This window comes from Rattus norvegicus, chromosome 10 (assembly GCF_021556685.1).
Source record: "Rattus norvegicus strain SHRSP/BbbUtx chromosome 10, alternate assembly SHRSP_T2T, whole genome shotgun sequence".
NCBI classification, from domain to species: Eukaryota; Metazoa; Chordata; class Mammalia; order Rodentia; family Muridae; genus Rattus; species Rattus norvegicus.
Window position 1 is genome coordinate 63,923,778 of NC_141543.1, and position 15,361 is coordinate 63,939,138.

The 15,361-nt window shown below is 38.0% G+C and overlaps 2 protein-coding genes across 2 annotated transcripts; both read right to left on the minus strand.

The window, feature by feature from the left end:
* Positions 1–482: 482 nt before the first annotated feature.
* Olr1469 (olfactory receptor Olr1469) lies at positions 483–1,427 on the minus strand. The gene has a single exon (NM_212527.1). It carries the CDS (start codon positions 1,425–1,427, stop codon positions 483–485), a length of 945 nt encoding a protein of 314 aa, NP_997692.1.
* A 10,223-nt stretch (positions 1,428–11,650) lies between these two features.
* Positions 11,651–12,595, minus strand: Or1e16d (olfactory receptor family 1 subfamily E member 16D). The gene is given in 1 exon segment (NM_001000723.1): positions 11,651–12,595. A coding segment is annotated over 1 exon segment (945 nt).
* Between the last annotated feature and the right edge of the window lie 2,766 nt (positions 12,596–15,361).

A 15,361-nucleotide genomic window follows, 5' to 3' on the forward strand; every position in this document is an offset into this window, starting at 1 on the left:
CTCAGACAAATGGGTCAGCTACTGCAGCAAAATGACTTAGACATAGATAGGTAAACATTTTCTTATTAAACAGCAATCCTAAGTATCTCAGAAGACCAAGCCTTGCACCCCATTGATGCTCTTCCCCCTTCGCTACCTTCAAGAGAGTCAGAAAGAAGAACCTTTGGCTCCAAGCAGATAGAGATAGATAAAAAGCAGAAGTTTGAACAAATGCTAAAATCTGAAAATAAGTTCATATCAGAAGGAGCAAGAGTCTAGCATTGTAATACATCTACACTATAATTTTCCAGGAACAAAGACAGGCAAGACAAAGAGAAAGGTAGATCAGGTCCCTTAGACCAGTCTCCTTGTTAAACTACTTAACTTCTTAATATAGTGGACCATTAGTATAGCTTGTGGGCTTTCATGGTGAAAAATTCTACAAAATATTCACATTAGTATGTTTATAGAATGAAATTATGTTAAATTTTCAATTTTTATCATTATAGGTTTAGTTGAATTTTTCTTTTGCAAAAGATTCTTTCCATTGCTCCCTTTATATCTCTATTCCTCAGGCTGTAGATAAAGGGGTTCAGCATGGGAGTCACCACTGTGTACATCAAAGACATGACAGTCTCCTTCACAGTAGAATTATTACTGGAAGGACATAAATAGAGACCAATGACTGTCCCATAGAACAGTGACACTACAGACAGGTGAGATCCACATGTGGAAAAGGCTTTGTAGATACCTTGAGAAGAAGGGACCTTGAGAATGGAAGACACAATTCTTACATAGGACATGATAATGAGGGCAAATGGAAGGACAAGAAAGAGGCTGACCACAATAAATATCACAACCTCATTAACACGGGTGTCAGAGCAGGCCAGCTTCAGCAGAGCAGACATGTCACAGAAAAAGTGGGGGATCACATTGTCCTCACAGAATGACAATCTGGCCATGAGCAGGGTGTGCAGCATGGCATGGAAGGTAGTCAGCACCCAGGACAGCACCACCAGACTCACACAGAGCTTGGGGCTCATGATGCTCATGTAATGAAGGGGGAAGCAGATGGCCACATAGCGGTCATAGGCCATGGCCACAAGCAGGAAGTTCCCGAGGTCTCCAAAAAACAGAAAGAAGTATATTTGTGACAGGCAGCCTGCATAGGGGATGGATGGAACTTGGCTCTGCATGTTCTGCAACAACTTGGGCATCGTAACAGAGGAAAAGCAGAGGTCAGAGAAGGACAAGTTGCTGAGAAACAAGTACATGGGTGTGTGGAGATGGGAATCCAGTAGAATGAGGATGATGATGATGAGGTTCCCTAGAACAGTGGTGAGGTACATGGACAGGAACAGGGCGTAGAACACGTGCTGGTGCTCTGGGGGAATGGGCAGGCCCAGGAGAAGGAACTGGGAGATGACAGTTTGGTTCCTTTCTGTCATGGTGTCTATGGTACCTTTAAGAGAAAAATCTATCAGTTTTTTTTTACAACTTTTTTTTTTTATTAACTTGAGTATTTCTTATTTACATTTCGAGTGTTATTCCATTTCCCAGTTTATGGGCCAGCATCCCCCTAACCCCTCCCCCTCCCCTTCTTTATGGGTGTTCCCCTCTCCATCCTCCCCCCATTGCCGCCCTCCCCCCAACAATCACTTTCACTGGGGGTTCAGTCTTAGCAGGACCCAGGGCTTCCCCTTCCACTGGTGCTCTTACTAGGATATTCAATGCTATCTATGAGGTCAGAGTCCAGGGTCAGTCCATGTATAGTCTTTAGGTAGTGGCTTAGTCCCTGGAAGCTCTGGTTGCTTGGCATTGTTGTACATATGGGGTCTCGAGCCCCTTCAAGCTCTTCCAGTTCTTTCTCTGATTCCTTCAACGGGGGTCCTGTTCTCAGTTCAGTGGTTTGCTGCTGGCATTCGCCTCTGTATTTGCTGTATTCTGGCTGTGCCTCTCAGGAGAGATCTACATCCGGCTCCTGTCTGCCTGCACTTCTTTGCTTCATCCATCTTGTCTAATTAGGTGGCTGTATATGTATGGGCCACATGTGGGGCAATATATCAGTTTTTAAAATAAACGTGATCATGTATTCTTGTTAATCATCTGTTATGCGGTCAACAATATTAATTCTTCAATCATCACAGTAATTACATATGTATTCCAAATGTTTATTGATTCTATAATACTGATGATTGAATATTTCATTTTTCTATTATGCTGCAGTGCTCATTACCCCATAAACATTTTGTATATTTGTTTCTGAGACACAGTTCAACATTATTTTCCTCTTACCTGTCCCGATTTTTCACTATTATTTTATGAATATTAAACAACAGTAGTTAACTTTTTCTTCTATTAGTATCTCACATGGCCATGGTCTGAGAGATGTTTTCTGAGCCAAATACTCTCAAAATTCTATGTATAAGCTCATTGCCAATGACAATAGTCTTTTCCCTGTAGATTCTGCTTTGCATTGCTAACTATCTTATCTGAAGTTCAAGAGATTTCAAATACATCTTAATGGTGTTGCTTAGCTCACTCAAGACCTCCTATCCCCACTGCTTTTATAGTTGAGCAAAAGGAATTCCAAATAACATCAGAAACATGAATTTTAGCGAATTCACTTGTTTGTTGTACCTTCAGTCTAGGACATCTGATAGGTTTTCCTGTGTGTTCACTTGCTGTTCCTTCATATCTTACCAAAAGTCCATATTCCCAGAGCAATGTGGCATCTTCTGTCTCCTGGAATATCAAAGCAAATGTTTCCTTTATGTCAATGTCTGTCCTGGCAAACCCCGTTTCAACATGTTTTATCCATACAGTTGTGTTCTGAGATGATAATTTGAATTTTTCATGATTATTGCTTCACGGGGATTATCATTACTCTTAAGAAAAAGGCATACATTTTAGCATGTACACAGCCTCACATTTTTATTTTACTGTGCAGTAAAGCCTTTGTTGGAAGTCATAGTATTTTATCTCCAGTTTTCAAAACTTTCCAGTTCTCATTACTATCATTCTCTGTAGTCTGTGATTTCTTCACCCAGTGTATCCTTCATGATTTAATGTTTATGATTTAATGTTTCATCTAATGTTAAAGACATAAAACTTTTATTTCAAGTAGAATTAATACTCTTTTAAAATATTTTCAGGATATAGACTTACTACATAACAGTTTACTGTGAAAAACCTGAAATTTTGTAATGAGTTTCAGACAAAAATTTTATATGCACAAAAATTATATGGGTAGGTCAGATGTATGATTTTTCTGTGATGTTGGTGACTAAGAATAACATTTTTATGCTTCAATTTTGAATGTCATTGAGATTAATGTAGGAAAATGAATGTGATGATTATTTTTATAAATTATTGAAAATATAAAACGAAGGATGTACTTGTTTCAAAATACCTGGGGCCTTCTCTTCTACAATTACCCAATGTTGTCTAGCTCATTAGATACTTGAAAATACTGATTTTGAGATATGTAAATTTTAATGTTTCTCTAAAGTTTCATTTCAACATTGTCAATAATTTAGTCAGCGTATTTGAATAAAGAAGATTACTGTTCATGCTGTAATGAGACTCATATTGAAGGATATTAGAAGAAAGTGCACTCTTCTGAAGAATTTTGCTTCCAGACTGGACTAAAAACTCCAACCTCTAATATTTTCAGGGACTCCACTGTGCTGACTGGCCCTGAAGATACTGGGTTGATCCAATCAAGAACACACTCCCCCTATTATATTTCTTCTGGGAAACCTTTTTGAATAATACTCAAGATGTCTCTTTTCTGACAAAGGGAGCAGAGGAGGATTCTTATGAGATGTGGGAGGGCTGGAAATGTAGCTCGATGGTATGGCACTTGCCTAGCATGTCCCAAGTATAGCATTTGACAGCTAGCATCAAGCAGAGAAAGAGAAACATTGCCCCCAAAAAGCAAATGAAAATTGGAGTGAGGAAGAGAAGGACTGAGGAAGAGAGGGAAAGAAAGAGCGAGAGACAGTGAGAGACAAAGAGAGAAACAGAGACTATATGAGACCAATCAAATGCTTCATTCTGTTGGTAATGTTTATGATGTTCACTGTTTGTATATCTGAGTATTATCAAATGAAGATATATGTAGGAAAATCACACAGTTTCTGAAGTTCTTTTGCTCTGTGAATGACTGGGACCCATATCTTACATAGGATGATGTAATCAGAAACCAGAGACCTAACCTGGACTTATTTCTACTGATGACCTCTAATGACTTCCTATCTGTTTCAGCTGTCAAATATACAAGTTTGATCTGGAAAGCGAGAATTTCTCATGAAGTGTTTCTAACATTAAGTATGCAGGAAGCCCTTCAAACAATAGTATAAACATGAAAGGAAGAGCACCAGAGATTTTGAGACAAGTACATGTTTTTTTTTAATATTTACAATGATATATAAAATAAATTAATCCTATTTGTTTTCCCACATCAACTTCAATGTCACTCTCTGAGCTAAAATGTAAGGAAATAATTTTTACTCACCAATATTATAGGACACTGCACTTCTGACCCATTCAGATATTTTCATAAGTCTAAAATCTCTTGTCTGAAATTGCACACAGACCAGATTATGCCTCTGTAGTTCAGATTCTACATGACAAATGCACACACAGATGATGCCAGTAGCATGGTCAGTGGATTATATTAAAGAACAATTGCATCTATTACTACTAAGCACAAAGGTTTAGCTTTGTCAGATAAATTATGATCTTGGATCTTTCAACTTGTCTATAGTTTACTAAATCTTCATAGGTGTAGGCATATTAAAGAAGAATTAAGGACCACAGAAAGTATATTAAATTTGACTTAAGAACTTGCAGGCTGGGCGCAGAATTATACAACTGTAATTCCAGCTGAGGATCACAGTAGCTGAAGGCATAAGAACACTTTGAATTCAAAGTACCCTTAGGCAACAAAGTGAGTCCCATCCTCGAAAACCCAAACAATTTTGTTGCAATCATATGATCTTTGAGAACATTGCATAAGAAGTAATTGTAAAGAAGTCTGTCATTATTAGTTATAATTGGTGCTCACTATATATGGTGTCCATGAAACAAAATCCTTCGATAGTAGCAAAGTCTTCATGGGGAAGAAATAGCAATGAATAATTTTATGGTACCTGAAAATATGTCCAGTGTGACATAAAACCAATACTCTCAGCCTGGAAGAACTTAAGGAGACAGATCACTTTACTCGGAGTGCAAGGGTAAAAGTTACTGCTCTTCTTTAGTCACTGTAGACACAGGTCCAAACACGTCCTACAACCATCCCTTAAGTATGCGCCTCTGTTTCTCTCATACCCTCTTCTACTCATCCCTGTGCCTAAGAGGCTCTGCATCCCAAAGGAGTCCAGTACCTCATTAAATGCAGTAATTACCAGGAACCTCTGTAGGACCAGTTTTCTCATTGTCTTACAGCGGTGACTGATTATCACCACCAATAGCATTACTGTACTTAGGGGAGGGTAGAGTTTGAAAGAAGCTAATGAATGGATTCTTACCCCTTTACTTTTTCATGTAGCTAAATCTGACTCTTTGTGGAATGGAGAAGGGGCCCAGAGAAAAGGAGTTTGTAAAATTCCTAGAGCAATCAGAGACAACACTCATGGATAGAAAATACATCAGAGACCAGCATTCATTCAAAAAGTCACAGTGACTTTTGAAGACATACAGTTTGGAAATGTTCCCAGGCTTTTATGAGGAATAGTCATGTTGCTAGGGTGAATCAGACTTCTGTGACCAACTTCCTCTGCCAAAATGTTAAACACAGAAATAAGACGAAAGAGAAACTTGTCCATACCATGTTTAATTCTTATTCTAATTAATATATAAATGAAAAACCCATATTCCCACCTCATTTGGTTACTCATGTTTTATTCTTATCTCTTTAGGAAAACATCAGTAACATTACACCACCATCCCCCCTACCATTCTTTAGAGGCTTCACCTTATGCCCTAATGCCACATCTTATGGCCCTGTCTATGGTCCAGAAGCCATAGATTACTTATAGTTTCTTACTCCTGGACCAGTCCCATGTACAAGGCAGTCATCAGCTTAATGAACTTCTTTATGAAGTGACACACTGCAGACTTTCAATTGAGGGATTCAAAATTGTTTCTCATTGCATTTGTATTTGTTAGAGGTGATAGGGGCTGGAGAGGAGAGATGGCTCAGTGGTTAAGAGCACTGACTGCCCTTCCAGAGGTCCTGAGTTCAATTCCCAGCAACCACGTGGTGACTCACAACTATCTGATATGGGGTCTGATGCCCTCTTCTGCTGTGTCTGAGGGCAGCTACAGTGTACTCACATACATAAAATAAATAAATCTTTAAAAAAGAAGAGATGATAGTAATATTTATTTTTGGACACAGCAATATAATTTTGGAAAAACAATCTTACAGCACTTAAATTATCCCATCACAAATCTACATTTACAGGATTTTAAGTCTCTATCCCAAATCTCTTAGATCTCACACTTTCAACGAAGTAGAACAATGGAAAAAAATCAAGACAATAAATCCAATAGCTTTTCTGCATACCATCTGTCTTAGTTAAGGTTTTACTGCTACAAACAGACACCATGATCAAGGAAACTCTTATAAGGACAACATTTAATTGGGGCTGGCTTACAGGTTCAGAGGTTCAGTTCATTATCAAGGGGGGGACATGGCAGCATCCTAGCAGGCATGGTTCAGGAGGAGCTGAGAGTTCTACATCTTCCTCTGAGAGCTGCTAGCAGAATACTAGCTTTGAGACAGCTAGGATGGGGGTCTTAAAGACCACGCCCACAGTGATACACCTACCATAACAAGGTCACAGCTACTCTAATAGGGTCACACCTTTTAATAGTGCCCCTCCCTGGGTTGAGCATATACAAGCCGTCACCCCAACATTAAATTCATGGAGCAGAAAATTAGAAAATATCACTTGAACAGCTTCAAAAATTATGTACATTGTGAAAGATTTCAAAATGAGGAACTCGAAAATGAAGTTGCAAGGCTGGAGTAACCAACATCTATCTAATTGGACTTAAGTTCTGCTCAATAGGAAGTAATTAATACCTGGTACTGCAAAACTTAACCATCCATCTATGGCTGATGAAATCATGGATCCTAGAGAACTTATCCCTTCACTTTCCTAAACTAGTATAATTTCTAACTTCATTAAAAAAATACATGTCCTTATACTTACAGATAAGTGTAGCTGAGGAACCTTATCAAAGAAATTTCAAAAATGCAACAGACAGAGAATATTATAGAAATCTGTAACTTGTCAAAATATGGAGAACATGACCATAGCATACTCAAACCATTAAGATAAATCTACAACACAACTTCTGTACCTCAGAATCAGAAAGCAGTTTAGAAAAAGGGGTGGAAAGATGGTAAGAGTCAAAGGACCAGGGCATCTGCCATAGGATAGTGTTTTCCACGTGTGATAGAGATGATGTACTTATGAAATCTCAACAATGTTACCTAAATAAGACGAACAAAATGACAGCACTAGCTGATGAGCTAATATGAATGGGGGGACAGATCTCATAAGGTCCCACATCAGATAAAAAGCTATAGGCAACTAATGGCTGCTGAGAGAGGAAGGATCATTCTTTGCCAGGTATGAACCCCTGATAAGTTCATTATTCAATCCAAAGTTGTCCGCCTTAAACATATACATGTTTGAGCAATTCTAAATGGACCCAGCAGTATGTATACATCTATCTGTCTGTCTTTCTATATCTATCTGTATATCTGTCTGTGTATATACATATATACATACAATATAGAGGAGGTTATGAATTTGAGAGGGAATTAGATAAAGTAGGAAAAATTGGAAAGGGAGAAGAAAGACTAAAAGTATGTAAAATTTTATTAATATATGAAAATTTCACAAAATATTTTAATCAAAATTAGTAAAAATAAATATTTTAACAAGTGAAGAAATCAAGATACAATAAAATAAACAATGCATGTTTTTTCATTTGTAGATCTTACATTTAACATTTTTATTTCATTATAGCTATCCATTTATCTATAATCTATCTATCTATCTATCTATCTATCTATCTATCTATCTATCTATCTACTTATCATCTATCTATCAATCTATCTGACCCTAACCTTTGAAACTGCTATAGGAAATTAAATAAAACACTTCAAGGTATAACTAAACACAGGCTGGGACTATCTGAAAAGAACTCCCACAGTGCAGGAGATAATTGCAAGAATTGACAAATGTGATATGTGAAATTAGCTTCTTCACAACAAAAAATATCTGTGGAGTAAAGAGATAGTCTACAGAATGGGTGGACTTTTTCCAAGTACACATCATGCATATGTCACCATCTAGGCTATATAAATAACTGAAAGTAACCAAACAACACAAACCCCAAATAATCTGATAGACAAGTGGCTAATGAATGGATAGTCAAGTCTCAGCAGAAGAAACACAAAATTAAGAACAATTAGCTGAAAAGGTGTTTTTCTGAGTTTGGGTCACCTCACTCAGAATGATTGTGTCAAACTTTGTGCATTTATCTGCAAGTTTCATGATTTTTTTCTTAACAGCTGAATAATATTCCACTATGTAAATGTACCACATCAGTTGATGGACATCTAGGATGTTTCCATTTCCTGGCTATTGTACATCGAGTAACAATAAACATGGGAGAGCAAGTATCTTTGTGTTAGGATAAAGAGTTCTTTAGAAATATGCCCAAGAAAGATACAAATGGATAGTATACATTATTATTCTATTTTATTATCACTTTTTATTGATTCTTTGTGACTTTCACATTATATACCACAACCCTACTCACTCCTCATCCCTTTGTATCTACCCGCTGCCCCTGCAACTTCTTTCCCCAAAAGAATAAAAAAAAGAAATTAAAACAAAACAAACACCATTCTGTGGAAATTGTAGTTTGTCACACAGTATACCCTTTTGATTACACACCTTTGCTTTCAAGTGTTCATTGGAATGACTTATTGGTCTGGTTTGAGGCCTTTGGCTTCTACTACACTATCAATACTGGATCCTACATAGACTTACTCCTTTTGGATATCCTGTTGTTGGCCCTGTATCATGGAGATTCTCCAGCCTTGGATCTGAAGGGCCAGCCCCTTCATCTTCATGTGCTCTCGCAGTTCAAAGATGGGGTCGATATTAGGGTGGGCCAACTCAAAGCTCTGTATCTGAGCTGTCTTGTAGCTGAGGTGGTCAGTCCACAAACTGTTGCATTCACACCATCAGGGTGAGCTTTCCATCACTGTTCCAGCTAGCACAAGCAATGCCACAACAAGCAAAGGGCAGAAACAGCTTTCCAGATCTCATGCTTTTGGGGCCAGCTCACTGGTGCCCAAGCCAGAAGTGCCAGCTCTACTGTGCTACCCATGTGAGGTGCATGGCCTTTCTTTCATAAATTCTGCAGCCAGTGAGGGGCAGAGCCAGCCCTCCTACTCTCAGGACCTTGGGGTCAGCTCTCCAGTTGAAGGTAGTGAGGAGTGAGGGAGGTTATCATTCCTTAGCCTATACCACCTGTGGCAATGGGATGACAGGACAAGCTCTCTAGAGCCATGTGCTCAGAGATTGTGCTTCTACCAGCAGACCCAGTTCTACTGGATGGCATGGTGCAGGGCCTGTTGTAGGGCCTTTTCTTCTGAGTGCTGCAGCCACTGAGGGGTGGGAGTAGTTTTTCAGAATGCTGAAGGCAGTGAGGTTGGGGTCAACTCTGCATAATGTTTCAGCATCACCATTCAGGTGGCAACACAGATCAGGGATTTTCAAAATGGCTTTTGTTGGTAATATGAACCACAAACATTGATACAGACCTACTGCTGCTACGTGGCTATAGACCTAGACATGGCCCTCAGTGGCAGTGCAGGCTGGAGCTTCACTATGGCATCAGGTGACAGGGCAGGCTATTCATCTCAGGCTATTTCTCTCCACTCTCAAGTATTCAGTTCCTTCTCTCTTCATAGTGCTCAATTTATTCAGATTTTCTTTTGCTCCCATCTCTCCACCACATATTTGTACATTGTAGTGGCTCCTGCTGCAGAGAGGTCCACAAAATGGGCATGTCTTTGGGCATCCTCTGCCTATCCTTACTGCATGGTATGGTGGTGGTGGCCCTCTCCTATCATTATTTCATTAGTATTAAATTGTTTTATTTTAAAATTTTATTAAAAAGTAAATACATCACTTTCCCCTTTCTTTCCCTCCCTCCAATCCACTCTCAAAGCAGTAGCCTCTTTTTCTTTTTATTGTTATCTGTCTGTCTGTCTGTCTGTCTCTTGTCTATCTGCTTATTATATACTTGTCTGTCTGTCTATCAATCAAAACTATATAAGCACAACTTGATGAGCTCATGTTTGTTATTTGGATAGATATGATTTCAAGGCTAACTGCTTTGTATTGGGTAATCAATCAGGGGGTTAATCCCTGGGAGTACTTAACTCTCTTTTTCTTAGTAATCATTAGTTGCCTATAGTTTTTCGTCTGGTGTTGAGACCCTGTGAGATTTTTTGCTCACTTCTGTATTAGCATGTCTATTGATATTGTCATTGTTCAGGCCTTGTTAAAGTGGACATTTCTAAGAAAGGCAGTCACACAGTAGACTTCCTGGTATTCCGATTTTTGTAATCTTTCCATTCCTTCTCCTGTGATATTACCTGGACATAGAATGCAGTAGCTATGCTGTTGATGTAGCCATCGAGGCAGGACTCCTCACATATATTGATCTTTGTATTGTGTGCAGTTGTGGCTCTCTTTAATGGTCACTATAAATTATTTTTTAGATAATTTTCTGATAATCTTACACATGTACACAACAACTCTCACCTCTTCCCTATGATTTCTGTCATATCTCTCCTCTCCACAGATTGCTTTTCACATTTATGACTATTCATTTTGTTTTGTGACCTATTGAGATTATCTAGTCTATCTGTTGGACCCTGGTGAGATCAGCTATAAATACACTACTACAGATGGTGGTTATCCGTTCCCAGAGTCTGTGAACAATTAATAGTTAAAAAAACTGGTGGGGCCCCATGAACCCTCTATCTTTATCTTTGCCCCTTTTAAAAAATACTCATTTTTGAGAATTTTATAAGCTTATAGATATCACTGAGAACAGACAACAAACATCTATGCTAGAAAACAACACAAATGATGAACACATAGTCTAGGGAATTAAGTGATGCAATTATTTAATGACAAATTGTAGAAAGAGCATGTATAAGACTGGAAAAAGGCTGGCAAGCTGAGTTACTTGGATATTATTAAATATTGATCTGAGATTATAAAGTACAGTTTTATAAGCACACAGTCAAACAGACATTTGGACAAAATGATAAAATGGAGTAAATTAAAATAGAAAACCATGGGGATTAGAGATGTGACTTTAATTCTATGCTAGTGTTTTCAAGACCACCTGGACAAGTAACATGTGCATATTCAGATCCCCCAAACTTACTTCCCAAATTCAACTCCTCATATAAACTTCTAATTTGTGTGTTGAAAAGTTATGTTGTGGGACCTTTAAACAGAGGGATCCATGATGAGGAAAAATTCTGTGACAACAGCACAATATTAACATTTTTCTGCAAGAAATTATATGAAGATCTGAAGTATTACCATCATAGAAAGGAGGGAGTTTGCTTTTTGCACATTATTTTTTCTAATGCATCTTTTATGTCTCTGTTTCTTAGGCTGTAGATGAAGGGGTTCAGCATGGGTGTCACCATTGTGTACATCAAAGACATGACAGTCTCCTTCACAGTGGAGTTATTAGCTGAAGGACATAAGTAGAGACCAATGACTGTCCCATAGATCAGTGACACCACAGACAGGTGGGAGCCACAGGTGGAGAAGGCTTTATGGATGCTTTGAGAAGAAGGGACCTTGAAGATGGAGGAAACAATTCTTGCATAAGAAACAATGATGAGAAGGAAAGGTAGTACAACTATAGGGCCCCCTAAGATAAATATTGCTAATTCATTATCATGGGTGTCAGAACAAGCCACTTTCAGCAGAGTAGACATATCACAGAAATAGTGAGGGATCACACTGTCCTCACAGAATGACAATCTGGCCATGAGCAGGGTGTGCAGCATGGCATGGAAGGTGGTCAGCACCCAGGACAGCACCACCAGACTCACACAGAGCTTGGGGCTCATGATGCTCATGTAATGAAGGGGGAAGCAGATGGCCACGTAGCGGTCATAGGCCATGGCCACAAGCAGGAAGTTTCCAAGGTCTCCAAAAAACAGAAAGAAGTATATCTGTGCCAGGCACCCTGCATAGGGGATGGATGGAACTTGGCTCTGCATGTTCTGCAACAACTTGGGCATTGTGACAGAGGAAAAGCAGAGGTCGGCAAAGGATAAATTGCTGAGAAACAAGTACATGGGTGTGTGGAGATGGGAGTCCAGTAGAATGAGGATAATGATGATGAGGTTCCCCAGGAGAGTGGTGAGGTACATGGCCAGGAACAGGGCATAGAACAGGTGTTGGTACTCTGGGGGAATGGGCAGGCCCAGAAGGAAGAACTGAGAGATGGCAGTTTGGTTTCTTCTAGTCATTTCTTTACACAAATGCCTTTTCAGGAAGAATAGCAGCATTTAACAATCCAAATGAAGGTGAATGTATTTCAAATTCATCAGACATTGAGATGATGTCACACATTTACGTCCTCTACAATAATATCATCAAAAGTAGTATACTGTTCAGATCAACATGCCTTTATCAATAATTATTAAGGCCTTTTAACTTCTTTTTAGCATATAGTTCACCAGGCAGTTCTTTCTGAAACATTTTTCTATTTAGTCTTGTCATGAAATTGAATTTTTTTCTTAGATTTACCTTGCTAGTCATCCTAGATGAATTGAATTGCCTGTGATTTATCATTTTCTCATTGTGTGATGGTTCTAAAGAAGTTTTCCATACTATCTATCTATCCATCTATCTAACATGTATATGTATATGTACAGCCACACATATGAACATATCTATTTCTTTAAGCTTTGCAGAATGCAAAGTTACTCTACTTGACCACTCTAAAACTTTGACACTAAGTGATCAAGTTCAGAGAGGTAATTTTGTATTTATTAAACACATAGTGTAAGAGTTTATGATAGTTTTTAGTAATTATTATAATTAAAAGCATCTACAGAGACTATCACTGGTATTGATGTAGGAAAATTTAATGACAATTTCTATAAATTATTGAAAATATAAGGACAAGAACAAGGTATGGACATATATGCAAAATTATCTCGAGTTCTTCCTTATCCATACATACCACTAAGAGATTGATATTTTTAAGGCCATGATAACAAGTTTTGACAAGTGCCAGTCAATTCTTAATGATGTTAGGAAGGTATTTTCAATATTGTCAATATTGAAGTAAGCAGACCTAAGAAATCAATCTTTATAATATGGCAATTCCTATGGAACAAGATAAAGGATATAAAAAAAGAGAAGTCTTCCAAAAGACAAATTCTGACTTCAGACACAAGACTTTAGTCTCTACTCTTCTTAGAGACTCTTGAGGCTGTCTCTGCAGGTATTAGACCCTCAGCTGCTAATATTGTATAGACTGTATCCTTTAAATAAATTGCCCTTTCTGTTATGTTTTTCTATTTTCTTCTAGACAGTCTTGATTAAAGAACCCTAGCAGTTTTAGATGGCAAAGAAATCAGAAAAAGGGCATTAAGAGACATGCGAGGGTAGGTGTATAGTCCAAATGTATAGTGTTTGACCAGCATGCCCAACATTCAGTGAAACCACCCAACTGCCTCAGGATGAAGAGACCTTCACTCTGTTTATGGATATTTAATGCTGTTTCATTCAGTGATGCATACTTCAGAATCATGTTTTAATATTATGGAAAGATGAGACATGTAGGGAAAACCATAACCCAGTTTCCTAAATTCTGCTTCCCCTGTGAATGATACAATGAGTGTGGTAGCATATATCTGTAATCCCAGTGCTCCTATGGAAGATGAAATGTGAAGATAAGAGAATCCTTGGAAGACTGGAAGTCAGGTAGCCTAGCATAAATTATAGCAAACAATAAGATCTTACATATTGCGAAATATACATGGCTTTTGATAACCTCTGACCTCTACATAGACAGAGAGATACAGAGATTAGAGAGATACAGATAGAGACAGAAGAACAGAGAGGCAGAGACAGAAACACATAGAGTGAGAGACAGAAAGGAGACAGAGAGGAAGAGACTTAAAACCAGAAGGACTACATAACTTATCTCCATGTAGTAGTGCAGACCTATGTTCAAGCACTTAGAAGGCTGAGGCAGGAGATCACTATGAATTTGAGATCAACCTGGGACACAGTGAATCTCTCCCCACAGAAACCAAATTAAGTTACATAATTCAACTCAATTTTCTAGACTGGGGCTTGAAATGATATGTTTTAGGAGAATATTTGAAGACAGAGCAATTGTAAGAACCACATAGATACTAAAATGTTTATTAATATTTATCGCAAACCAAATACTTCAACTATAGGATAATAATACAAATCAGAGAAGACAAAGATGTATATTATCATACCCAAAAGATTGTCCTGTGAATATGCAATTGGGAAGAAAAAGAAAATACTTTCAAGTAAAAAAAAAAAACAGCAAAGGAATAGCTCACTATCCAGATAATTTACCTTGGATGGCCAAGGGTGATTCCTAAATCCTGATAAAAGATTGTGTTTTTATATTCAGTATGGGCACAGGAAGTCAGCAGATCTGTGGTCTTCTGTAGTGTCTACATAACATTTCATATCTCCCCTACCATGCATCTCTATAATAAGAGGCTGTGAGTCCCAGAGGAGTCCAGTGCTGCAGTAACTCATTAACTTCTCTATTGCCAGTTCTCTCAGTGACCTACAGAAATGACTGATAATCACTGATCACAGATAACTACACTTTGAGGGTCATAAAGTAGGAGAGCAACTCATGGGTGGATGTTAACTTGTTTGTTTGGTGTAGTTTATTCTTTTTGGGGTGAAGAGGAGTATTTGAATTGTTATGTAAACAAAGACTATATGGTGAACAAAATAATATTTCTTAGAAGATAATTTTTAAGTGACCTTTAAAGACATATCATTTGGAAAGGTTGCAGCTTGATAGTCCATCAATATGTTGTAACTCCAGTAAATAAGCCCTTTGAGGAATGAATGTGTTACTGGCAGATATCAGACTTTTATGACATAACTTTCTAAAGCTGTCAATAGTGTTATTGATAGAAATATGAGAAATTACACTTCCCAGGATCATGTTTAATTGTTAAAATTAAAGCACACATTCTCATTCAATTAGATTATTTTTGGCT

Coding starts and splice junctions, on each gene's coding strand:
- Olr1469 (NM_212527.1), bottom strand. CDS start 1,427: ATGACAGAAAGGAACCAAACTGTCATCTCCCAGTTCCTTCTCCTGGGC.